General features: G+C 41.9%; 2 protein-coding genes across 9 annotated transcripts in view; one reads left to right on the top strand and one right to left on the bottom strand.

The window, feature by feature from the left end:
- The window catches only part of LOC128145424 (GON-4-like protein), a 31,364-nt gene extending 10,890 nt beyond the window's left edge, over nt 1–20,474 (top strand). For 2 of the 6 annotated variants that reach the window (XM_052795450.1, XM_052795452.1), the window contains 20 exons: nt 309–349; nt 655–758; nt 3,022–3,220; nt 4,897–4,983; nt 5,524–5,695; nt 6,402–6,546; nt 6,728–6,878; nt 7,552–7,668; nt 8,764–10,500; nt 11,092–11,335; nt 12,337–12,518; nt 13,045–13,242; nt 13,807–13,950; nt 14,428–14,571; nt 14,874–14,993; nt 15,289–15,402; nt 15,879–16,086; nt 17,009–17,801; nt 18,255–18,357; nt 18,959–20,474. In XM_052795450.1, the coding sequence (XP_052651410.1) occupies nt 309–349; nt 655–758; nt 3,022–3,220; nt 4,897–4,983; nt 5,524–5,695; nt 6,402–6,546; nt 6,728–6,878; nt 7,552–7,668; nt 8,764–10,500; nt 11,092–11,335; nt 12,337–12,518; nt 13,045–13,242; nt 13,807–13,950; nt 14,428–14,571; nt 14,874–14,993; nt 15,289–15,402; nt 15,879–16,086; nt 17,009–17,801; nt 18,255–18,357; nt 18,959–19,108 (5,153 nt within the window). In that variant the 3' untranslated portion in view covers nt 19,109–20,474. The other 4 variants (XR_008236470.1, XM_052795451.1, XM_052795453.1 and 1 more) reach the window with 4 other exon arrangements.
- Nucleotides 5,523–23,970, bottom strand: MSTO1 (misato mitochondrial distribution and morphology regulator 1). Of its 3 annotated transcripts, XM_052795456.1 has the most exons (16): nt 23,856–23,970; nt 23,606–23,729; nt 23,487–23,541; nt 23,342–23,417; nt 23,095–23,143; nt 22,635–22,773; nt 22,401–22,518; nt 22,171–22,305; nt 21,907–22,059; nt 21,227–21,358; nt 20,879–21,063; nt 20,537–20,638; nt 20,313–20,431; nt 19,790–20,056; nt 18,167–18,281; nt 5,523–5,680 (listed from the first exon to the last, which is right to left on the bottom strand). In XM_052795456.1, the coding sequence occupies exons 1-14, from the start codon at nt 23,928–23,930 to the stop codon at nt 19,818–19,820; spliced, it is 1,701 nt and encodes a 566-aa protein (XP_052651416.1). In that variant the 5' UTR covers nt 23,931–23,970; the 3' UTR covers nt 5,523–5,680; nt 18,167–18,281; nt 19,790–19,817. The 3 variants fall into 3 exon arrangements, with proteins under 3 accessions (XP_052651416.1, XP_052651415.1, XP_052651417.1); XM_052795455.1 differs by having other exon boundaries at nt 18,167–20,056; XM_052795457.1 differs by having other exon boundaries at nt 18,167–20,056; nt 20,537–20,635.
- Between the last annotated feature and the right edge of the window lie 28 nt (nt 23,971–23,998).

Below are 23,998 nucleotides of genomic sequence, written 5' to 3'. Positions count from 1 at the left end.
TACTATAGAACATACCACTTTTCATCTTGTTTTAGGCTTTATTACAGGTTAACATAACTTTAAATTTAATTCTGAAAATTAGTTTTTATATGACATTTTTGAATCAGAACAGTCTCAGCTGAAGTTTTTCGGGGCCCAGCATTAAAAAGGAATATAATATCAGGGGCCTTTTCTTTTTGGTCCTCTCTTTGCAAGAGAAGGGTTTCACTTTGCAAGAGAGATTCCTTAAATGACTTGATATTATGACAGGATTGCTAAGTGTTTCTTGGAAAAGGAATCTTCATACGGCTTTTTCATTTTACTTGCAGAAAAGGAAGTGAATGAACTGATGGAGGAGCTGTTTGAGACAGTAAGTGATAAATTTGGTATAGCACTGAAGAATAGATCTTTCTCAGATCTGACATGAAATCTCTAAAGCTGTAAAGGGGTGGTCTCTGTAAGATGCTTAGTGCTGGCTATGTGCAAAGGGCCCTACCATAAAAGTGTAATTTTTAGCCTTGGGAAGGAACATATATAGGAAGTTCCTTAAGTCCCTGCAGAGATCAATGTCTATGCTAAGAGGATCATCATGATCTTTATTAGGTAAAGACAGGTAGTGGTAAATATACTATTTGAGCTTTCTATTCCTGACTGTTGCTACATGTTTGCTGTCAGTTTCAGGATGAGATGGGTTTCTCAAACATGGAAGATGAAGGTCCAGAAGATGACGACAATGTTACAGAGTCACGGCCAAATTTTAATACACCACAGGCACTTAGGTAGGATCATTTGGTTATGGTCATAAAATTAAAAAAATAGTAACTCTGTTGTGATAAAAAGCCTATGGTTACCTGCAGCTGTACCATGCCACCCACCAAAGAGATAATGCCTTTTCAGCACAGGCCACTGTTTTGAAAGCTCAGAGCCATTTTTATTTATGAGATTGAACACTTAACTTGACCCTCTTTTTTTCTGTCTGTCACCTTTGACTTTACTGATTGTGATGCATCTGAAGAAGATGACGACAACAGTGAAAATGTAACTGTTCAGAAAGAGACAGCAAGAATGCCTGCACTAAAAGATTGGTGCTGGCTGTTCTGTATCATAGCTGAAAACAGCAGAGGTCTTTCAGAATGGTGATCTGTTCCAACAAGCCAGTATCTCTAGTGGAGGATTCTGTTCCTGCTGCCTTAATCTCCATGCTATATGTACTGTTCCTGTGTATTTAAATTGTGTTTATTTCTCAAGTCCGTCCACATGTCCCCCCTTTATTAGACTAAAATCTTCTGAAAAAATTGCTTCACTACTTGCTAAGTCACTTACTTCAGCTGTTAAACTAACAGTAGTTAGTGGAGCAGGATATTGCATGACTGGCGATGATACTTCATAGCAACGGGTAGAGAAACTGTGGATACTGGGATGTTGCTGCATATGTGATCAAAGCTATGTAGGACCTGTGCAAAGAAGGTCCCAACCTCAAAGTGGTAGCCACTCTAGCTCTCTTAATTCTTGGTGCTTTACACTGTGGTGGTGGGTGTAGTGTTCTGAAATAATTTCAGAAAAATAATAGTTTTCTTGTCTTTTTAAAATTTTTTAAATTTTTTTTATTGTTAAGCAGAAGGAGTAAAGTTCATTTACTGCCCTCACATTTTTTTTGATGACCAGAAATGTTTGAGGAGCTGGTTTGACCAAGTGTGTCACCTTTTAAGTAAATAGCTTAGATGTAACGGTGGCCTTTTCTAAGGAAAAAGACTGCATAAGATAGCTGGGGCCTAGGTCTGAAATGACTAGTTTCGAAATTGGCTTTTGATGATTTTTGGTATGGGTTGTACTTGAAACAATGCCTTGAAGAGGAAAGGGTCTAAAGCATTTCTTTCTAGGTAATAATACCACTCTATTTAACTGATTACAGAAATTGGCTGAAGGTGAACTGTGGTACAAATGGTGTCTCCTTGTTTATGGGGCAGATCAGCTCAAGATCAAGCTGTATCTGTTTGGGAAAGGAGCTAAAATGAAGGCTGGAGTTTTTTTGATACTCTCTCTGGGATGAGCAGTGCCAGAGGGGAGCACAGCAATTCTTAAACCAGCTACAGACTAAAAGCAGGGAAACTTTATCCTCTCTCCTATTATTTGTATGCATTTGTCTTTGATAATGGCTAGTTGTATTCATTTTTCTTCCATGGCAGTTCTCCCAATTGTTTCTTCCCCAGTTTTATCTGCATACAGGATTCTTAAAGTTGTTTTGTGGCAAAATACCGATTTGCTACGTTTATTGTTGGTTTTGTGATACCTTGCATTAGAAGCATTGTGGAACAACTTTACCTATAACTGACTTCAGGCCTATTGCAGAAGTGAAGCTAATAACTAGCAGAAATCAGAATATTAACTGGTGTAGCTAAAATAAACAAAATCTGTCGTAAAGCAGGAGATATTTGAAGCTGTTTTTGCAAGGACAGTAATAAGTACATCCTCTTTTCTGCTACAGGAGTAGCTCCTACTATTGTATCAGCAGATGTCTAGTAGAGTACTCTGCATAAAGCTAGGTAATACTTAATTTGGTTTTTTAAGTAACAGCATTTGAGTTGGTGTGGGGTCTTTCTGGAGACCCTCATGGTAAAATGCTTCCCATAATACCTTGAGTTCAGACCTTGCCTGATGATGTAAGTTAAATAAGATTGGTTCTAATGTATTCTAGATTATCCCAGATCCTGACTGCTGTTGAGAGTATCTGAGCACTTGAGTGGAACTCGCATGAGATATGATTGGGAATGGTGGACAAGACTGTTAACTGTCCTTGGAATAAACAGTTGAAGCATTGCATCCCAGAACTACAGCAGTGCTGTGGTAGATGAAAAGATTTATACATAAGCCAACTGTGTAAATAACTTTTTCAAGTTGAAGTATACTGTCAAAGTGTTGAGTAGTACAGGGTTTATAGTTCTTAAGCTGTGCACCCAAATACAGAGTAAAATATTCTAAATAAATGTGAATAGTTATTAAATCATATGGTTATTATGTTTTGGTCTGCCTGATCTCAAACAGATTTGAAGAGCCTCTGGCCAATTTACTGAATGAACAACACCGGACAGTGAAGGAACAACTTGAACAGTTGAGAATGAAAAAGTCCTCTATCAAGCCACCACAAGAGATAGAAAAATCAAAACCTCAAAATGAGAAGCCTCTCCAGAGCCTTGTTCTGGACAGTATGCAAAGAAAGAGGCTCCAGCAGCAAATGCAGCAGGTAATAAAATGTTATCTGGTCTGACCTAATGAGTATTTGCTGTATACTGCGGGGGCTGGGGAAAGCCAATGGTACAGCAAGCACTTCAGCATGCTTCCTTAAAGAAATTAATTGAAAAAGCTACATATGAAGCTGGAGCTTTAATACGTGATACTTACATACCTGATTCCACACTGAAAGACAATTTGAATTGAGTGTGCAAAGTAGAGCTTATTTCTTGGCATCCATATTGTTCTCATGTGAGAGAGCTGCCTTGGCCTTGTTTGAATTCTGACTGTAATCTGTCAAAATCCTCTGTTTTCAGCAACTTCTTTACTACTTTCTGAGAATATTACTCTTGATGTAGTTTGGGTTCTTTTTTTCCTCCTCCCACCAAGCAAAACTGTAGAAATTCAGTTTGAACATTTTAAAAGCTGTCAGCAGCATAGATGAGAAGCTGTACTTAAAGAATTTTTTTCCATGTCCATACAAAGTTCAAGAGGACTTCTCAAAACTTGAAACTTACTGTTAGCTTGATCTCATGAGGACAAAGTGTGCTGTTTTTGTGTGAACTTGATACATAGTCATTCATTATTCTGCATGCCTCATACAGTGTCATGTCTTGGTATGTGGCAGCAAGGGAAGGACACAGACTTCTCAAACACAAGCTAAAGAAATGGATCTTGCATTAGACGTAGAGTAAATGACCTTTTTAATTTTTCAGCTGCAAAGCAAGATGTATGGTGTTTGTGTGCATATGGGGACTTCTGATAGCTGAAGTCATTGTTTCTGAAGAAATACTTAAGTATTTAATTAGAAAAAACACCCTTTCCATATTGATCCTTATGGTATGAGACTTTGGCACAAAAGCTAGGAAACTGCTTGTCATGGTTTAACCCCAGCCAGCAGCTAAGCACCACACAGCTGCTCCCTCACCCCCACCTACCACCCAGTGGGATGGGGGAGAGAATCAGGAGGAAAAAGGTAAAATTTGTGGGTTGAGATAAGAACAGTTTAATGGAACAAAAAGGAAGAAACTAATCATGATAATAATAACAATAATAAAATGACAATGCTAATAAAAGGATTGGAATATAAAAAACAAGTGATGCACAATGCAATTGCTCACCACTCGCTGACCGATGCCCAGTTAGTTCCTGAGCAGCAATCCCCCCCAGGCCAACTCCCCCCCAGTTTATATACTGGGCATGATGTCACATGGTATGGAATACCCCTTTTGGTTTCGGTCAGCTGTCCTGGCTGTGTCCCCTCCCAACTTCTTGTGCCCCTCCAGCCTTCTTGCTGGCTGGGCAGGAGAAGATGAAAAATCCTTGACTTTAGACTAAACACTACTTAGCAACAACTGAAAACATCAGTGTGTTACCAACATTCTTATACTGAATACAAGACATAACACTATACTGGCTACTAGAAAGAAAATTAACTCTATCCCAGCCAAAACCAGGACACTGCCCTAAGACTTAAACAGATGATGTGTTCAAAATCTGTGTAATAAACTTCCTTGCAGTGGAAGTATCCCCTCAGTTTTCTATTGCTTAAAAGATTTTTTTGAAGTCAGAATGTGATTTTTTGGGGGTGCTCGGGAGATACTTCTTGTGCCTTTATACTTATGCTTTCCAGTTTCCTGGATTTCTGATACACTGAAAAAAAACATTTGTCTGATTTTATTCTTCAAGCACGTTCAGCTTCTGACTCAAATCCATCTTCTTGCAAGTTCCAACCCTGCTTTAAGTTCAGAGGCCAGTACTACCAGGATGTTTTTGGTAAGGATATGTTTAAAATCAGAGCTACATGAATTTTAATGACTGCTGGTCACTGGAGAGATTTTAGAGAGCTTTATTTAATTGATCCCATTAAACACAGAGATTACCACACAATAAGGGAATGATGTTGTTAGCCTACTATGAACATGCTCAGTATGAAAATTTCTTAGTAGAGAAATAATTCACATTGTGCTGACTAATAACAGTGCTTTGAATTGGCATGACTTTGTATGGTTTTTATTGCTTTCTTTGAAATACTGAAAGCAAAGTTCAAAAAATACAGCTTCTGTAATTAGTGAACATTCTGTGATGTTGAAAGGTTCTGGAAAGTGGGGAAATTAAAAAAAAAAAAAAAATTCCTCTGGTTGTTCCTAGATTTGTAATGCTCAAAAATAAGACCTGCAACACTCTGCTTTTTTTTTTTTTATGCCTGTCACTTCACCAGCTTTTATTTTTTGCATTATTGCATTACATGTACTTGTTCTTTAACTTCCATTTGAAGGCATGTTCTTTTATCTTCTTCTGTGTTTGACTTCACAGAGCGAACTTGGTAACTTTGCTCGAAGCTCTGCACTCCTTCGTCAGTCGTTCAATCCTAAATTTCAAACAATGTTCCAGCCATGTAACTTGAAGGGAGCACTGCAGCTCATTGAAGACTTTCATGCCCAAGTCCAAGTTGACTGGAGCCCTCGCAAAGCTGTGAAGAAGAGTGGTATGTATTTGAAGGGACAAGAGGTGGGAAAGCATTTACAGCGGGAGTTATTTCATGCTGTGCACCTTCCAGATGAGATATGGTTCAGACTGCTGTTTGGAATGAAATTTTTTTTTTTTTTTTAAATTTTCTGCGGTATTTTTAGATAAAACCAACCACTTTATTGACTGGCTTCTTGGTTCTTAAACTTGAAATACAGTAAAGCATGTTATATGAGCTCTTGACTTTTGTTTGACATCATAATCCTGCCATTAATTGTTCTGCAGATGATGATCTAAGCTGCAGAAATCCATCAAGAAACTATGAAGCTAGAAATAATTGTTCCAAATGTGTTGGTTAACACACATCAAGGAAATATTCCCTTCACTGCAGTATTTTATTAAAAAAAATACTGTTGGCTTCAAATATTTGGTTTGTGATTTTTCTGGTACTTAGAGAGTGAACTGACTTGAAGTACACAGAGCTTTTTACAAGTGCTTTTTCATTATCGAGCAAAAGAAAAGATGGAAGGGGAAAGTAATTTTACCTTCTGCAGTGTAAACTTAAGGGCAAAAACTAGGAAATACGCGAATTCTAAAAACCAGGGAGAAAGTCTCTCTTTTTGCAGTGAAGGGAGTAAAAGAAACAATGTTTTCAAGAAGTCAGTTGTGAAAAACATTACTTGTCCACGTATATGTCTATCCTCACCTGTTAATTCTTTTCACAGCCAATGAATTTCCATGTTTGCCAAAGCAAGTGGCATGGATTTTGGCAACAAGGAGAGTCTTTATGTACCCAGAGCTACTGCCAATATGTTCCTTGAAAGCAAACCCTCCCCGGGACAAGATTATCTTCACCAAGGCAGAGGACAAGTAGGTGCTTAGAATTATTGAATAAAATGCATACAAATGAGACTTCTTTGTTAAGGAGAATTTCTAGGATGCAAACTTTTGGGATATCTGTGTATTGTGCAACAGCACATCCAAATAGCAATCTGCCGTACTGTCTAAAAGACTTTTTATCTCCCCCCTGCCCCCTTCCTTCCTTCTTCAGTTTATTAGCTTTAGGTTTGAAACATTTTGAAGGCACAGAGTTTCCAAAGCCTTTGATCAGCAAGTATCTCTTGCCAACAAAAACTGCCCACCAGCTTACAGTACGAATCAAGAATCTCAATATGAATCGAGCCCCTGATAATATCATCAGAGTAAGTGATACATTCAGATTGTGATTTGGTATTTTTCAGATTTGTGTGTCTGTTTGGTGTTATACAAGAAGAGATGTGCTGTTTGTTCCAAGGACCTTTTTGTGTATGTGTGTTTTCTTAAAAGAAAATGTCATCCTTTTATTAGCAATGAGGATTTCTTCAAAAAGACCTTATCCTCTGTACTTCGCAAGTACTTATATTACTATTTTGACTCTTTTAGAGCCCAGCGTTTGCAGACAGTCCTAGTAAAACTGTGGCTTCAGTAATCCTGACAAATTCATACAAATAAACTTTGAGTAGTGAAGCTTAAACAAAAGTGGTCTCTTCAGTCAGGCTGAAGGTCCAGCTGGCCAAATATCCTGTCCTGTAAGCTAATGGCCACTGCTGAAGAGAGTTTAAGAACCAGAAACACTTGAAGCAAGTACGCCTGCACGTCTGCTAGAACTTCATGCTCTCTTTCAAGAGGAACCAAGATGGCAATGAGCTCTTGTTCAGCCTTATTATTCTTTTTTAATGTTTCTGTGGGTAGTACTTTATTGAAGTAATAGTGATGAGAATCACTTTATACATGAACACTTTTACAGAGCACAATCCTCATCCTACATCCCAGCAGTTGTTAGACAGGTGATCTGACCACAGTCATCTTGTCTTGCATTCTCTCCTGTCTCCACAGTACTATAAAAAGACAAAACAGTTGCCCATTCTGTTCAAGTGCTGTGAGGAAATCCAGCCTAATGAGTGGAAGCCACCTGTGGAGAGAGAAGAACATCGCCTGCCATTTTGGCTAAAGGTAGTTTCTGCTATTCTTCATCCAGCATAGGGTTTTTTTGTTATTGTTGTTTGGTTGATTTCTTTGGGGTTTGTTTTTTTTTGGGGGGGGGGCGGTGTTGTTTGTTTGTTTGTTTGTTTTTACAGCGTAGGTCCAGAGTTGTTTGGTTAGCCTACGGCTCTGAAGTCAAAAGGTAGTCAGATTGTATTGTGTGGGAGCCTGTGTTACCCTGAGTCTAGCTAGTAAATGTAGCTAGAACACTACTACTTAGCAACCTGAAGTATTATTATACGCTACTCTTGATGCTTGTCTGCCCAGCTGCAGTACATGATTGAAGTTATCATGGACATACAGTGTTTGTTGTCACATCCTTGTTTTGCTACATGGGTGTATTTCTGATGTCTCTGGTTTGATGTGTTGATTTCATTATTTGGCTTTGTTAATTTGTTAATCAATGTAGTCTGACCCTTGCCATATGGTTAGCAGTGTTGCCTTCCTTCCCACTGTATTACAGCTGTGAGAGAGGGCATGTTCTTCCCCCTTAAAACCTCACCGTCTAAGAGGAAATAAGAAATCTGGGGGTTTGGGGTGGGGTTTTTTGAGGTTATCTTCACCTGCAGTGTGGATGTTATTTTTGTTATACCCGAATGTCTCACGCTTCATAAGGATTATTTCTCTGAGATTCTTTGCACAAGAAAGACAAAGTTGGAGGCATAGTGACCGTGCCTGCAAGTCAGTCAAGGAGGACTCTGTCTGAGGAAAGAATTAGGCACAGATGCCATAAAATCCAGTTCTCTTAATCGCCTATTATATTTCATTGTTACAGTGAAGCTTCCTTCCCGCAAAATCTTGTATTTACTAAAGGAACCTTTATAAAGCAATACAGTTCTGTTGTTTCTTTGAGGCGCTCAGATTGTTTTGAAGGCTTTGGCATAAAACTCGTGAATATAAAGTAATATACAGTAAATATAAAGTAATATACAGTAGAATAAAATAAATAAAAAATGCTTTACTTTTAGAAGCAAGTTGCTGTCTGTCGCTCTCTATGGTGCTGTTTGAAGGTGGTAATAGAGAAATAGCCTATGGATGGGACTAATAAACTCTTGTTCCCTTTAGGCAAGCTTGCCTTCCATTCAGGGGGAATTGAAGCAATTAGCAGAAGATGCCAGGGAGATGCCAGGTTCACCTGATGCAGAAGGTGTCTTTTTGGGGACAGGAAAGGAAACTTCAGATACAGAATATGATGAAAAATACCCTCTACTTATGCCAAAGGGACTAGTACTGACCCTAAAGCCCCTTGCCAATCGATTCTCTAGGAGAGCATGGAGGAGGCAGAGGTCTTCAGCTCTGAAGCCTGTCCTCATTCGACCAAGTCCTTGTCTGCAGCCTAGTTCCAACACTATTAACATCCAGAAAACTGTGAAGCTATCCCAGTCAGAAGCTCCTCCCAGCAAAGTTATGGTTCAGATTCCTCGGCTAATCCAGCCAGCTACAGTTATGCAGACTGTGCCGGGAGTGCAGCCTTTGAATGTTCCAGCAGTGGTAGGAAGTGGGGATGGCTTGGAATTTCAGAATGTGCTTTCCACTTCGCATTCGGACTCCAGACAAGCTTTCTCAGCTGCTGTACCACCAGCTCTAGTGTCCTCAAATCCAGTAACTTTTCAGCCAAAACTGATGTTGCCAGCTTTGGCTGGAGCAAAAATACGCAAACCTTGTGTTCGTAAGGGATACCAAAAGAAAAAAGGGACAAAATCTGCCCCACTGGTAAAGACTTCACCTTTGATTCAGCCATCTCCTGTCATCCTTACTGTACCTGCTACCACAGTGAAAGTGGTTAATATAGGCAATGGTTGCAATATGATTCAGCCCATAAATACAACAGTTGGTAGAGGCACTCAGGCTATTCCAGTTACAACCTTGTTGGTAAATCCATCCACTTTCCCGTGTCCATTAAATCAGCCTCTAGTGACATCTTCAATCCCTTCGTTGATAGTCTCTCCTAACCCTGTCAGTCTTTCTGCATCATCTGTTGGCGAAAATGAAGAACAGTTGAATCTGGTTCCTTCCTGCCCTGCTGGAAAGAACAAAAATACCTATCCCACAGTGGAGCCCAAGGTTGAACCCCCAGAGTTGTACGTTTCGTGCTCTGCTGTCTCACCCAAGGAGTGTAGTACAAATCCTGCCACTTCAAATAACGGCAGTCAGCCAAAGGTAAATAAGACTGATTGCTGTAGCTGGACAGTGGTAGAAGGAGACGAGAGCACTTCAGAGCCATTGTGTGTGGACCTTTTGCCTCATTTAGAAGATCCAGATGAAACAGTGAAAATTGAGCCTGAAGATTCAAATGATGCTACCAATGAAGTAAATCCAGTACAGAAGAGGGATCTTTTATGTGCTAAAGTGAAGGAGGAATTCATGCTGCATCTCAGCCAGGAGCTGAACATGGAGGCTGCATGTTCGTGTCCAAATGACCCGAAAGAAATTAAAAAGGAGCATACTTTGTGTGATGAGAAGGGAGAAGAACAACGACGGGCTTTGCAGATGTCTCCCCATGGAGAGCAGCACATGGATGCAGGTGTTGTTGCTGGACCACAAGTAAGCAGTGAGTCTCCAAAGAATCTTTCTTATACAGCAGATGTTGAGGCAGAATTTAGTAGTCCACTAGGAAGACCAGAGGATTTGTCTAGTATAGATGGCCAGTCTGTTGGGACACCAGCTGGCCCTGAAGCTGGAGGAGAGAGAGAAGGACCGGAAGAAGAGGAAGAAGACGACTTTGATGATTTTACACAAGATGAGGATGAAGAAATGTCATCAGCCTCAGAAGAATCTATTCTTTCAGTGCCAGAACTTCAGGTAAAAGCAAACAAAATTTTAAAAAACTTGCTAATGACAAATATTGGTGTGCTGAAACACCCTAGTGGAGTCAGGGCAAATGACAATTTCAATCCAATTGGAAAGCTGGGCTGTTAACTATATAATAGCATGGTATTGTGCTGTTTTACAGAGAAATTGGACACCACATTATTCTGGGAAGATTTTAAGTCCAAGCTAAAGGAATATCTTGCAAATATTCAGATTTATATTCTGCTGAGTTGTAAGGACTTCCTCAACTGAGGCTGTTGTTTAGTAAGAAGTACTTTAAGTGAAAATTATTTTCCAGATCACAATTCCAGCAAGCCTTTAAGAACTAAGGTGATCATTAAGGAATCCCGTCTAACTTAAGGCTTTTATAAGTAGCAGATTCTGAAACTGAATTTTGTGCTTGATACAAAAATAGGCAGTTCTGGTTGTTGTTGAATTCTGTCCCTTCAGTAGAATCCTCTAGTTGGTCAGATGTTGATCTGTGAAATTTGCTGTTAGAATTACAACGGAGTGAGCTACTTGCTGAATGATGTTAAACACTAAAAGAAAACGATGTGACTTTTTTTGTTGTTTCTTTCTAAGGAGACAATGGAAAAACTTACTTGGCTTGCAACAGAGAGACGTTTAAGCCAAGAAGGAGATTCTGAAGAAGAGAATTCCCAGGAAGAGAACTCTGAGCCTGAGGAAGAGGAGGAGGAGGAAGGGGAAGGAATAGAGAGTTTACAGAAAGATGATGAAATATGTGGCGATACATCAGAAGAACCTAAATCTACCTTCACATTGACAAAGGTGGCCCCGCAGGTGGAAGCCCACAGAATGCCAGCAGGTAAGTTCTGTGGGTTTCTTTTGACACAGGGCGTGGGGAAATAGAGCTGCTCTCTGCATTAAAGCAAAACAATGGGGAAACTGTATCTGGTTTAATTTCACTTGGTGTATCTGAGCTTAGTGATGCTTTCCATTTGGAAATTAAATTTTGCAACACAGTCACAATTCTATAAAAACAGTTCTTACTATAGAAGCCCTTGTGCATATGAACCGAGTGTCTTTAGTCCATTGTAATGCATTTATACTTCAAAAATTTGCAGACATAAGATTTGTGGCTTGTGTCAGCTAATACCCAATACCTATATAAGAACAGTATTAAATAGTCAAATCTTTGCTAAATTGAATTTTGTGTTATAAAGTCATGTTGGGGAAAAAGAAATGAAACAAAGTAATACCTTAACAGAATCTAGCAAGTGGTAGGTGGATTTGAGCAGTGAACTTCGAGGTGGACCTCAGCCCATTAGACCAACAGAGTCCTAATCTAAAGACATAAAAATCTCAATGTAGCAACTCTTAGTACGCTACATCATTCCCTATTATGTGACACCAGTTATTTATCTGTGATGTTAACTCTATTCATGTAAATAATAAGCTAAAAGAATAATTTGCAAGCATTAACAGCCAGCTCTGATGCTCATATTCTATCTCTGTTCACTCACTATGATTTTTTTTTTTTTTTTGCCCCTGGTATGCAGTAGATGTATCTATTAGTTCTTAGTAGATTGCTAGCTGAGGAACAGCTAGGATGGGTTTGTTGCTGTATCCAGAGATTTTTCCCATCAGATGCTATAAAAGTAAACAGCAAATTTAAAATATGTTAGCCAGCCTGACTAAAGAAAAGTATATTGCTCATACACTTACAGGAGAGTGTAAACAGTTAACTCGTCACTAACTCTGAAAACCTACTTTTCTATTGCAGTATTGATCTAGAAGAGTAGTTGTCTGCCAGCCCAAGGAATGTATGAAAGGTACCTGTACAATTTGCTTTGTGCTTCTTCACAGGAGAAAACATGAAAGCCCCTGGGAAGAGCAGGAGCTCCCACAGAACCAGAAATAAGAGGGGACGGGCTCGTGCTAGCAAAGATACATCTAAGCTGCTCCTCTTGTATGATGAAGACATCCTGGAGAGAGATCCCCTGCGGGAACAGAAAGATCTGGCATTTGCACAAGCTTATCTAACCAGGGTAAGCTAGACCAGTAGGTAACCCAGAAATAGGAACATTGGATGCTTCAAGTCCTTTAACACGGTTCACGCCTGAGCCACATAACTGCCAGTTCTAACTGGGTGTACTGGATCTGGTCGGGATGAAGTTATCTTTCTTCATAGCACCCGATATGACGGTCCTTTACTTATTAAACTGTCTTTATTGCGGCCTATGAGTTTTCTTGCTTTTGCTCTTCCTCTTTCCTCCCCTGTCCTGCTTGGGGGAGGTGAGGAGTGAGTGAGTGGCTGTGGGAGTGCTTAGCTGCTGGCTGTAGTCAATTCACAACACTGGGCCTCTTTTAATTTCAGAATTTCATAGTCTTTGATTTGGTTCCCTTCTCTCTTGTGAGCAGTTCAAATTTATCTTTAAGGAAAAGACTTGGTTGGCTCAACAAAGCTGGAAGCACTGTGTAAATTCTGAGTAGCAAGAGATCAAAGATTACTAAATTAACTTGTTTTCTTTCTGGATGTTATGTAGTCCTGTAAAGCTCTGTTGCTCTTTCCAGGTGCGTGAAGCCTTGCAGCATGTTCCTGGAAAGTATGAAGACTTTCTTCGCGTTATCTATGAGTTTGAGATTAGCACGGACAAGCAAACAGCTGTGGATCTCTATTCCACTTTACAGAAACTGTTGCATGACTGGCCACAGTTGCTCACAGATTTTGCTGCCTTTCTATTACCAGAACAAGCTTTGGAGTGTGGACTGGTAGGTAGCATGAAAGGAGACCAAATTTTAAGCAGACAATGTCAATGCTTGTGAGAGTGAAAGAATAAAGAATTCTTCCTAGGGCAAGAAAGGTAAACAGCTGGTAAATCACTTGCTTACCTTGCTGTTTTATTAATCAGAATTGAAATGTCTAGTGTTTGTTTTAAGTCTCATACTAAGTATTACTGTGGAGAATTGGCCTTTCCCAGTTACGTTGCAGAACCTGACTGCAGAGACAACATGCAGATAAAGCAAGTGGAATGGTTCCCTTATCTCACAAATTAGCCTTCCACTTTGTAAGATAGAGGTTTTCACCTGTTATATTCTTTCTGGATTTTCCTATCTTACATGCATATGGTGGAAGCAAAACTTTGTAGCTCACGTAAGTATTGATTATGCAAAGTCTTGTTTCTCTTTCTCCACCTCTTCCCAGTTTTGCAATGGATGTCAATACAAATGGAAAAAAAATAGCAAGACAGGTATTTTATAGCTTGCTTAAGCCAACTAGAGAAGCTTGGAGATATATTCTTGAACATGAGGGGTGAATCTTTTTCTTTTGGTCAGTTTGAAGAGCAGCAAGCATTTGAAAAAAGCCGGAAGTTCCTCAGGCAACTGGAGATTTGTTTTGCTGAAAATCCTGCCCACCATCAAAAGATCATCAAAGTTCTCCAGAGTTGTGCAGACTGCCTCCCCCAGGAGATCGCAGAGGTAATCAGGCATCCAGGTATATCCTTTCTCTCAAAAACCCTGAGAATGCAATTAGCTAGCCTGCTTCACTGTTCCTATATGCTGCTCTTTGAGACCACAAGAGTTTATCAAGTGCGATCTCCTACTGTGGGGCATGGTAGAGAATTGAAGCTGCCTCTTCTAGAGGCTTTACAATTAACTGGCCTGTGTGTCTCCTCTCTCCTACCTCCACCTTGCCTTTATTACCTTGCAGGTGAAATTTTATATTAGTGCCTCCTACAGTCTGCCTAGAATTTTGGAGGGATATTTCTATGCTAACTTGATAGCTGGATGTGGAATGATCCTAAAATATTCATGAAGTAGTACCAATGCAACCATAAACTTCCATGTTGGAGGTCTAATAAGCCCTAGTGTTCCACTTGCTTTGAGAAATTCTTCTGAGAAGAATGTGACAATATGGAATGAAACACTCATTTTCTCTGGATTTCTCTTTTTCAGCTGAAGACCCAAATGTGGCAACTGTTGAAAGGACATGACCACTTGCAGGATGAGTTCTCCATTTTCTTTGATCACTTACGGCCCTCAGCCAGCCGCATGGGAGATTTTGAGGAGATCAACTGGACAGAAGAGAAGGAATATGAGGTGGAGCAATCTTTTCCCCAAGACCAGAAAAGATAAAAACAGAGATACAAGTTTGAACTTGAAGAACTCAAATTGAGACTGCATTTCCAGAGAGAGGGAAGCAGCAGGGTGGGGTAGCTGTTGGTGGACTGAAGCAAACTTTTTTCAAATTTTTTTACAGCATTTATGTCTCTTCTAACATAATTAAACTTGTCATGTCCTGGAACTGAGCTTAATATTCAGAAATTCATGGGGAAAATGAAGTTTGGTCTACTGAAGAGCTATCATGATAGAGCAGTTTTTGTGTGTTTCTTCTTTTGTAGTTTGATGGGTTTGAAGAGGTGTCTTTGCCAGATGTAGAAGAGGAGGATGAACCACCCAAGATGCATGCAGCCTCAAAAAATAAGAAGCGTAAAGAGATTGGAGGCCAGAACAACGACAAGGTGGGCCTGGGGTATCTCACTAGTCCACATATCTGGACTCTAAGCAAATGCATGCTCACAAGGATAAATGTGTTGATTTATCGAGAGACATGACAACAGCCTAAAAAGATTGAAGAAAGGAGATTGAAATGTTTCCATTGTGCTTTGCTTCCTAGCAGCATAATTGCTTTAGTTCTCTCTGGGTGTGCGCAGAGTGCTGCTCAGCCCTTCCTGGCTCCCTCTGGGGTTAACCTTACCCTGACTGTCATCTTTGTGTACCATGCATCTTTGTCAGCTGGAGTATGTCTGTTTCCAGGAGGTCGAGTGGGTAGATGGGACGAAGGAATGTTCCTGTTCCTGCCATGAAGGGAGTAGTGATCTCAAGCTAAAGAAAAGCAAAAGGAGGACCTGCAGCCATTGTAGTAGTAAGGTTAGTTGATAGGCCAAGTCATTGGAGTGGTGAGTGGAAGGTAGAGTCGTGCCAAGAGTCCCCCCTGTTGTGGTGATCTGTCCAGCCTTGGGCCTCATGTCTCCAAAATAATGTGTTGAGGAAGCAAGTAAATCGAAAGATGACCAGTAGTGTCTCCCTCTTTGGAGCTCTGACTGCACTACCTGGCCTTCAGCTGTCTGTCCCCTCACTTTCTACTGCCCCTCCTTGCTATGCTAAATAGTGTTAATTTCAATGTTCTTTTGAGTTAAGAATAAGCTTTTTTAGTGGAAGATGCTTGTGTGGCCACTATGTGAAAAGAACTCTGCCTGTTCATAATAATAAAAAAGATTCAGCTTTCTAAATGCAAACCAAAGCCTTTGTTAGCATCAAGGAATACTTTGGAAGCAAAGGCTGAGGTGTTAGGTTTGGATTGATATACCACATCTGTAATTGTATGCCTTTATACTGATTTGCAGGTATGTGAAAACAAATTTTACAAAAATAAAGATTCTCAGGAGCTGACTGCAAGCCTCGTTCAACAAGAATCAAGTCCTCAGCCTGAAGGGAGGGATTCTGGAATGTCTAAGGAACCTGCAGAAGAAAGCCTGGAGAACAGAGATGAGGGAGAGGATGTCCAGAGCAGAACAAAAACCATATCTAGGAAAGTGGACTCTCTGGCTTCAGGTATGTGAGTCTTGTGTACAGACAGGTATATCCTTCATCTCCAAACTGGTTCACACAAAGGAAAATAGGTATAGGACTTTCTAACACAAATTTATTGAGATAATGAGAACTTCTAATAATCTTTTCTCTTTTTTTTCCTTGTGTTCATCCACTCTGGATGCTCTAAACATGCATATATCCAGTGCATTCCCTTCAAAAAAAAGCTTTCCTGACTAGAGAAACATTTTCCCCTTTTCAGAATGATTGCTCCATTTAAGCTTCTTTTGCTAGCATACTAATCCCATTCCCAGTACTACTAGTCTGTGATACTGTGTTTTTTTCCAGTTTTCATTTTAGCACAGCAATTCAAAATCACCATCTCTCTAATCTTCCTTTAAATGGTCTCCTTCAAGTTACTTGTTTTTCCTTCAGTCTGGTACAGACAAGGGGAAACATGATTATTGCAGGATAAATAACCTGAAAGAGATCTCTTCCTTCTTTCAGTAACCATGTCTCAGTTAACACTACTGTTGGAGACAATGCACAGGTTAAATATAGTGGTTTAAATGTAATGCAACCTGATGTCTAGTTTATAGTGGTTTTGTAAATAGGGTGCCAAGAGCAGCAATGTCTTTCACTTGAGAATTTTGTTTTGGGCAATGCACTTAAGCTTTTTCATGTTTTTATCACTTCTTCACACAGCAGCTGGTTGTAGTAACCCACAATGGTGAAGAAAATTGACTGCAGAGTGCCTTTGAAGTACAGGATGGGTAAACTGCAGATAGCATTACAAAGCTGCTCCCAAACTGTGTTCTCATTTACAGTATTATGCTCTAGAATAAAAAAAAAAAGCCCAAACCAAAAAACTCTTAAAAAGGAATAAAGCTTCCAGAAGTTTTTCTTACTAACAGCTCATCTGAACTTGTCTGGGTTTCTTAATCAGGATCTCACCTGGAAGGAAAGATTGCCTCCAGCAGACATGCATCTTTTGAAAAAGCTGCACTGCCTGATAACCAGGTTCAAGAAGCAGGTGTCCGTGCTGTTGTGAATACTGCAAAGGACAGTGATTCTTCTGTCACTGGCCTCAGATGGACACATCTACAAAAAGCTACTCTAAAACTACCTCAAGAAACCAAAGACTGCCCTTGCACTGTGGGAAGTGAGAGTGAGGGACTAAAGCAGCAACATCAAGGAAATGCAGATGCTTCCCTTGGGCTGAGCAGAGATCTGCTGCTGTCTTCTTGTTCTGTTATAGTAAAAGGTTTAACGGGACCCAGTTCCTCTTCTGGAAAGAGTGTATGTCAGACTGAAGGGCTTCATTCTGATTCATCAGATAAGCTTGCTGTCTTTGGTCATGCTTCAAAATTAGGTGGGAAAGAATTTGAGGGACCACCTTTGCCTCTGGAAGGAAAACCTGAAGCAAAACAGGGTTGGATAACACTGGGTAGAAAACCAACACTGGGTAAGAGCTGCAGCTCACAGTCCCCTGATAATTGCATTTTGGAAACAGACGATACAGGCTGTGCTGGAAATTTGCCTGAGAGCAGATCAAAGTCAAATGCAAACAACTGCTTCCAGGTGCAGCAGCATTCTGAGCAGCTAGAATATAGAGTGGTTACTGCCTCCCTGGAGCAAAAGGAAGAGGAGCAGCAACAGCAGCGAGTCACTGAAGCAACTGTGTGTGCTAAGAACAGCAAAGTCAGCTCAACTGGGGAGAAGGTTGTCCTCTGGACCAGGTATAGCTGCCTGAACTGCATCTTACATCCTTTGTGCATTCAGTATTTGGCTTCAGCTTTCATATTATAGCATATCCTTTATTTTCATTTTGTATGCCCATTTTCTAATGTCTTCTGCCCCCTCGTTTCCTCTAACCACAGTGTCATAGCTGCCATCTTGGTCCTATGAGAAACACTGTCTGCTTGTGGCTGTGTAATTACTGTAGCACTTCAGGCTGGGAAAGAATTTTTTTTTTCCTCTGACTTCAAAAAGCTTAAAAACAGGCTAAATGCAGCTCTGCTTAGAGATATGTCTCGTGATAGGTGGTGGTAGGAATAGTAAAGGAACAAGCCTGCTGGACTTGCTCTGTGATTGTTATCCTTACCTGGGAACAGGCCTCTTGGGCTTGTGGTGGTTGAAGTGTGTCAACGCTTGTTTTCAACTGCTTTAATAGCTACTGTACTGTTTTGCAGGGAGGCTGACAGAGTCATCCTCACCACCTGTCAGGAGAAAGGAGCCCATCTGGAAACATTCCATGCCATCTCACAGAAACTAGGCAACAAGACAGCTAGTGAGGTGAGGCATTGGTGTGGAAAAGCTTGCATCTGCTACAGTGAATGGGGAAAAGGTGGGAAAAGGAAGGAAAAGTGGAGGTTTGCTGTCATGTAGTCTCCCAAACTTAACTTTAATTTGATGCTGCATCAGAGAAAAATAATCCCATTTGCAAATAAAAAACCCAAACCAACCCTGATCTGTTCTGGTGGAGCCAAAAATCATGACTGCTATGGTCCTTCTTATATTAGCACTGATATTCTAGCCTTATATTTGGTACCAAAATTGTTTCAGTGACTGCTACTTGGGTCTTCAGCCTTCTGCTTCAACACAAGGAATCTGTTGGGTTTTGTCTCTTAACCTTCCTCATATTACTGCCTAGGAATCTTCCCAAACTGCCAGTTTTTTACCTGCAAGTCAGTAATATATAACTTTCTTCCAAAGAAGACAGAACAACCCAGTGCTCTTCTATTTCTATTTTCCTTTATGATTGAATCTTCCATAAAATGTGATTGGGTTTTTTTTAATGTAAATGCACAAAACACCCTGAACTCCATAATGTGAAATTTGCATTTCATACCGCCTTTTAGGTCACTAGTTATCTTGGATTTCCCTTGTTCTTCAGGTATCCCACAGGTTCAGAGAACTGATGAGGCTGTTTCATACATCCTGTGATGGGAGCTCTGAAGATGAGGAGGATGCAACTAGTACCAGTAACACAGACCAGTTGTCAGATAAAGATCTTCTGCTTTCTGAGGAAGAACCTGATGACTAAGGTTATTGTGGCTTGATAAGCTACTGACTGCACCAGAAGGAGAGTTGTTTGCCAGTTTGCTGCTAGACAGGTGCTGTGGATAAAGGAAAAATGTTTGCACAGATACTTAAGATAGCACCTTTTTTTTGTTGTTCACTTTCCTGCTACACTTCTGACCAGCTGCAGTTCTCAATCTGTATCAAACTAAAGGAGTGAAGAAAGGGGTGAGGGTGATAACATCCTCTAGAACCTACATGGGGAGCTGCAACAATTAAATGACAGAAGTGATGCTTGTGGACATTGACCTCACTGCATGGTGAAGATGGGCCACCAGCCTTTGAAAAGAATATGTAAATATTGTATCATAAGATGTCTGTTTTCATGTGGAACACACACACATGATTTTTTGTAAGTTTTCCCCTTGTATTGATTGTATGTGGGAAAGTTACAATCTGAATTCTGTATTTATTGTGTGGTCTTATTCTAACAGGCAGAGCAAATTCACTTTGCAAAGTTTTAAAAAAACTAAACATACAAAAACAGGCCCAAAAAAGCAGCTTTCCTCCTTTACAACACAACTGCAAGTAGCTGGAGAACTTAAGCCAGCCTTTGTAGCAGGATTTTACTGAAAAGAAAGTAGCAGTTGGGCCATCTTTAAAGCCGTTCCCTTTATTTTGAAAGTGATTTTAAAGACATTCTTACTTCCACTATCTCTAGTAATAAAGATGAGTTAGTCTGCATCTGCTTCATCTTCAGATTCATCTGCTTCAGAACCCATTTCATAGCACTGGGATAGAGTTCTTAGCTCCTGTAAGGCCTCCTGGAAGTCATCCTGTTCAACTCCAGCAGAGAAGAAGCTGGGCCATCGCCGTGTGTTCAATTTCTGTAGATCCTTGTATAAGCTGTAGAGGAGCGTGTGCAGAACCGGTGAAGACCGCAGGGCTGCTAGTACAGGGATGCTTTCAACAGCTGCAGGGAAAAACATCTTTGTTCAAATAGACCAATCAAAATTTGTTGCCCTACCCTATTCTACTTTACAAGCAGTTGCTTTACTTAACACAGCAGCAGAGTTGCTTAACACTAACAATTTTTGCCCTACAAACACTCAAAAGTGTGTTGTGTGTGTTTGTTGTTTTTTTAATAATTCTCTTTTACCTCTGTTAGACCCTACTGCCCCCACATGATCTCCTCCTGTTGCAAAGTAAGTTTAAGAGGCACTTGTTACCTGCTGAGGAATAACTGGGAGGTTTGTCCAGGAGGAAGCCTTGTCTGGTCAGAAGAGGAGAAAAAAACTGGGGGTATGGAGGTAGGGTGTTACATGGCTGCTCAAGCACGTGGGATGTGCTGTAAGGAAGAAGGTGAATAAAGTTATCCAAAACTTGCTCTACCTTCAGTTTCCAGTTACTGTTCCCTGTTCTAAAAAAAAAAAAAAAAGAGACTGTTACCAACCTGAATGCCGCAGGAAACAGAGTGTGTAAATAATGCTGCAGAATCTGCTCAGTGCTCTCACAAGCATGGAGTGGAGAAGTGGCCTGCTTTTCTGGACAGCTGCTGCAAAGAAAACCAATTCATGGTTTTCCAGGGGATTTGACTGAAAATGTTGGTGACTCAGCTGCTTTTTAGCTGTTTTGCTATAAAGTTAGTAGCATATAACTAGCTAGATCACTAGACATTTTTTTCTTCATTTGGCTGACACTCCTAATAGAAGGATTGTGAATGACTTTTGTAAGAAACCACTGCAGTTGAGAGTGTAAGTTCTGAAGGGAAAAGTGCAGTTGAAATGCTGATTACCCGATGTGACTTTCTTTGCAAATTCCTCGTAGCACAACAGACTGAGCAAAACAGCAGCTGACCTTCTGCTCCCTACATGAAGACAGAAGCTTCCAGGGCATGTCTTGCTGGTAGGCGCATAAAGTATCAGGGAGTGAGTAGCCATGTAGGGCAGGAAAGGGAACAGAAGCCCATGCAGCCACAACCTACGAGTCAGAGAGGGGGAGACTATTCACAACCTGGAACACACTCCCCCCTGTCCTGTTACGTGTGTATGTACGGATGTGAAGTAGAATACCAGCTCTTGCCCACAGCAGTAGTTCAGGTAGAACTGAAAGGATTAGAGGTTGCTGTTCTCTATGCCCTTACCTTTCTCCCAGAGAAGTTAAGTGTTTCAGCAAGGTGCATCATAGACCCCTGAGAGGAACAGAGCCGGTAAGGAGCTGTAAGGGTGTCAAGCACTGCTGCCAAAATTGCGCTGCTGTGGTAGTTAAGTGATGCCTATGGAGGGAGACACATGGAAGACTTACAGGACAAGTTAAATTCATCTGTTCCTTAACTCATTTTTGTATATTTAACTTGAGCATATTGTAAATTGTGCTTTTATATACGTTGTGTTTTAAGTTATTTCAGGTTTTGGATAAGCAAGTCAACTGCTTGCTAACAAATGATCTGTTGCTGTTTTTCTTGACAGCAGCTTCTTAGTGCTCAGACAAGGCTGGTGTTTCATACTCAGCACAGTAAACCATTTTTTTCAGTGCTGAAACTGAAGGCAGTAAACCAATGGAAAGACTGCAAAAAAGAAAATGCCTTAATGTTTTTTAAAGGATGAAAAAAAACTATGGGAGTGAAAAGTTGGCAGTTAAGTCTCTGCTAACAGTGAAAATGCAAGAAAAAAATCTTTTCTGCTTAGTAGAACACCATCATGAAAAAACATTGCTAAAAGAACATAGCTGCAGAAAACACTTTTGGAGAGTGGTAAATCTGAAAGAGCTGAAAGCCAACCATGGTAGGTGTTGTTTCTATGTAAACCAGTCTATGGTACATACATCATAGTTTATATACGGAAATTTAACAGGAGGTTGTGGCTTGATTCCTAGACTCCCACTAAGTGACAGGGGGCAAAACAGCGAGCTGTGACTGGAGAGATGGACAATTCCTAGGGCTGTGTTCATCAGTCTGTAAAAATTCTTCTGAGAACCCTGGGGGGAAAAAATCCAACCATTAGAATCTTAAAGATGCAAGCAAACAGTCTAATCCAGATTGGGTGTGGAAGCATCACCTGTTGTTGTGTTTCCCCATTGTTTACTTACTCCCATGTTACTCATGACTGGAGTCAAGCCCCAGGTCAGGATTCCTTTTCCTGAATACTCATCATAGAGCAGTTCTGTCACCTTGGCACCAACTCCCGAGAATCCATTGTGTAGGTCACAGAGGACTTGAAACCCCTGTGCAAGACAATGGCGGCAGCAGCTGAGATTCTACTTAATCTTGAACAGAAAGTTTCTTGAAAGAAAAGGGAGTTTGGACTAAACTGTCAAACCTGCAGATAATCACACTCTTCAACATAAAAGTGCAACCGATCTTCCAACTCCTCTATGCAGCCAGGATCCCGCAGGAGACTTTCACCTTGTCCAAAGGCTTCTAGGCAACCACACTCCCTAAGAAAAGGTGTGTGTGGGGGAAGCTTATTCTATCCCCTCTTAATTTTTCCTTGAAGCCAAAACTAAGATCCTGTTCTGGACAACAGATTCTGAATGAAACCTTTAGGACATACCCATCGTGCATGTACTGACGGATGACGTAGATGCTCTTGGGATGCAAGTGCACGTTGAGGTAATCAGACCAGACCTGCATGCTGCCACCCGAGTAAACTTCCTGGGAAACAGCGAGTCGCGAAGGGGCGGGAGATGCGCCTGGAATTAGAGATGTGAAGAGCGAAGGTCTTTTCAACTCTGAACATCCCTTTGAATAAACAAAACCAGCTTTTTGTCTTGTCTGGTTTCTTAACTTAGTTGCTGCTCTATGACCCATCTTTCTGCAAGCAAAGAAATCTTATCCCATAGTTTTCCTTCTCCCCGCATGCTCATTCACTGATAAGTTGTCCAGCTGCCACAGGGCTTGTTCTGCCTTTCTAGATAGAGCTCTTTGATCCCAGCAAGTAAACCAAAGCCGTCAGGACAGCGGAAATTGGACAAAACACGAACTGGTAATGCACAGAAAACACGCACACACACCTTGAACCGAAGCACTGGAACTGCCCTTTCTGTCAGAGGAAGCGTCTTCCTAAGGAAAAAGCCCCAGTACGGCAGTTACACCATGCTTTGCCTCATCCTTCCACATGTTACCGGTCAAGAAGTTAAAGCCCACGCCGCGAGTGAAGTAAACGCGAGAGGAGTCCGGGAAGCACCCGGCGGGCTCCGAGCAGCGCTTCGTATCCTGGCAGCCGCTGCGTCCCGCCCGCCCCACTCCGCGCACCCTCACCGTCCGGCTCCCGGCGTCCCGCGGCGCGGAGCCCCCGGCCGAAGCGCGCTCCAGGTAGGCCGCCACCTCCCCGTCCCTGCAACACAAACCGGCGGCAGCTGCCGGCGGCCCCCCGCCGCCGCTGCCGCTCCCGCCCCGCACTCACCAGGCCACCGGCGCCTCCGTGCCCGCGCCGCCGGGCCTCAGCGCGCCCACGCCGCCTGCAAGAGAGGCCGGTCACGGCGGGGCCGCCCCGCGCCAGCCCCCCGCCCGTCCCGCCGGTACCTTTCAGTTCCAGCGCCACCAAGCGCGGCGTGTGCGACTCCCGCCCGCCCGCCTCCCGCCCGGCCCGGAGCAGAGCAGCGGCGCGGAGCTCGGCAGCCTCGGCGGGGCTGCGTAGCGCGGCGGCCTGCGGGGGAAGGGGAAGCGGTCAGACCCGCGCCCTACGCCCTAGTCCCGCTCCCGCCCCCGGTCCGCACCCCCCGCCGCTCCGGCCCCGGCCCGCATCCCCCCGCCGCCCCGGCCCCCCCCACACCTGCAGCCCCCACCAGTGGGCGCCCACGCAGCCCGCGTAGTGCCCCAGCTGCAGCGTCACCGCCTCCCCCGGCATCCCGCTCGCACACCGCTCCGCCGCGTCACCCGAGGCGCATGCGCCCCACCCCCCCGGCAGAGAAGCCG

Source organism: Harpia harpyja, chromosome 9, assembly GCF_026419915.1.
Source record: "Harpia harpyja isolate bHarHar1 chromosome 9, bHarHar1 primary haplotype, whole genome shotgun sequence".
Classification (NCBI taxonomy): Eukaryota; Metazoa; Chordata; class Aves; order Accipitriformes; family Accipitridae; genus Harpia; species Harpia harpyja.
Note: the sequence above shows the minus strand (reverse complement) of the source record. Positions and strands in the feature narration are given on the sequence as shown.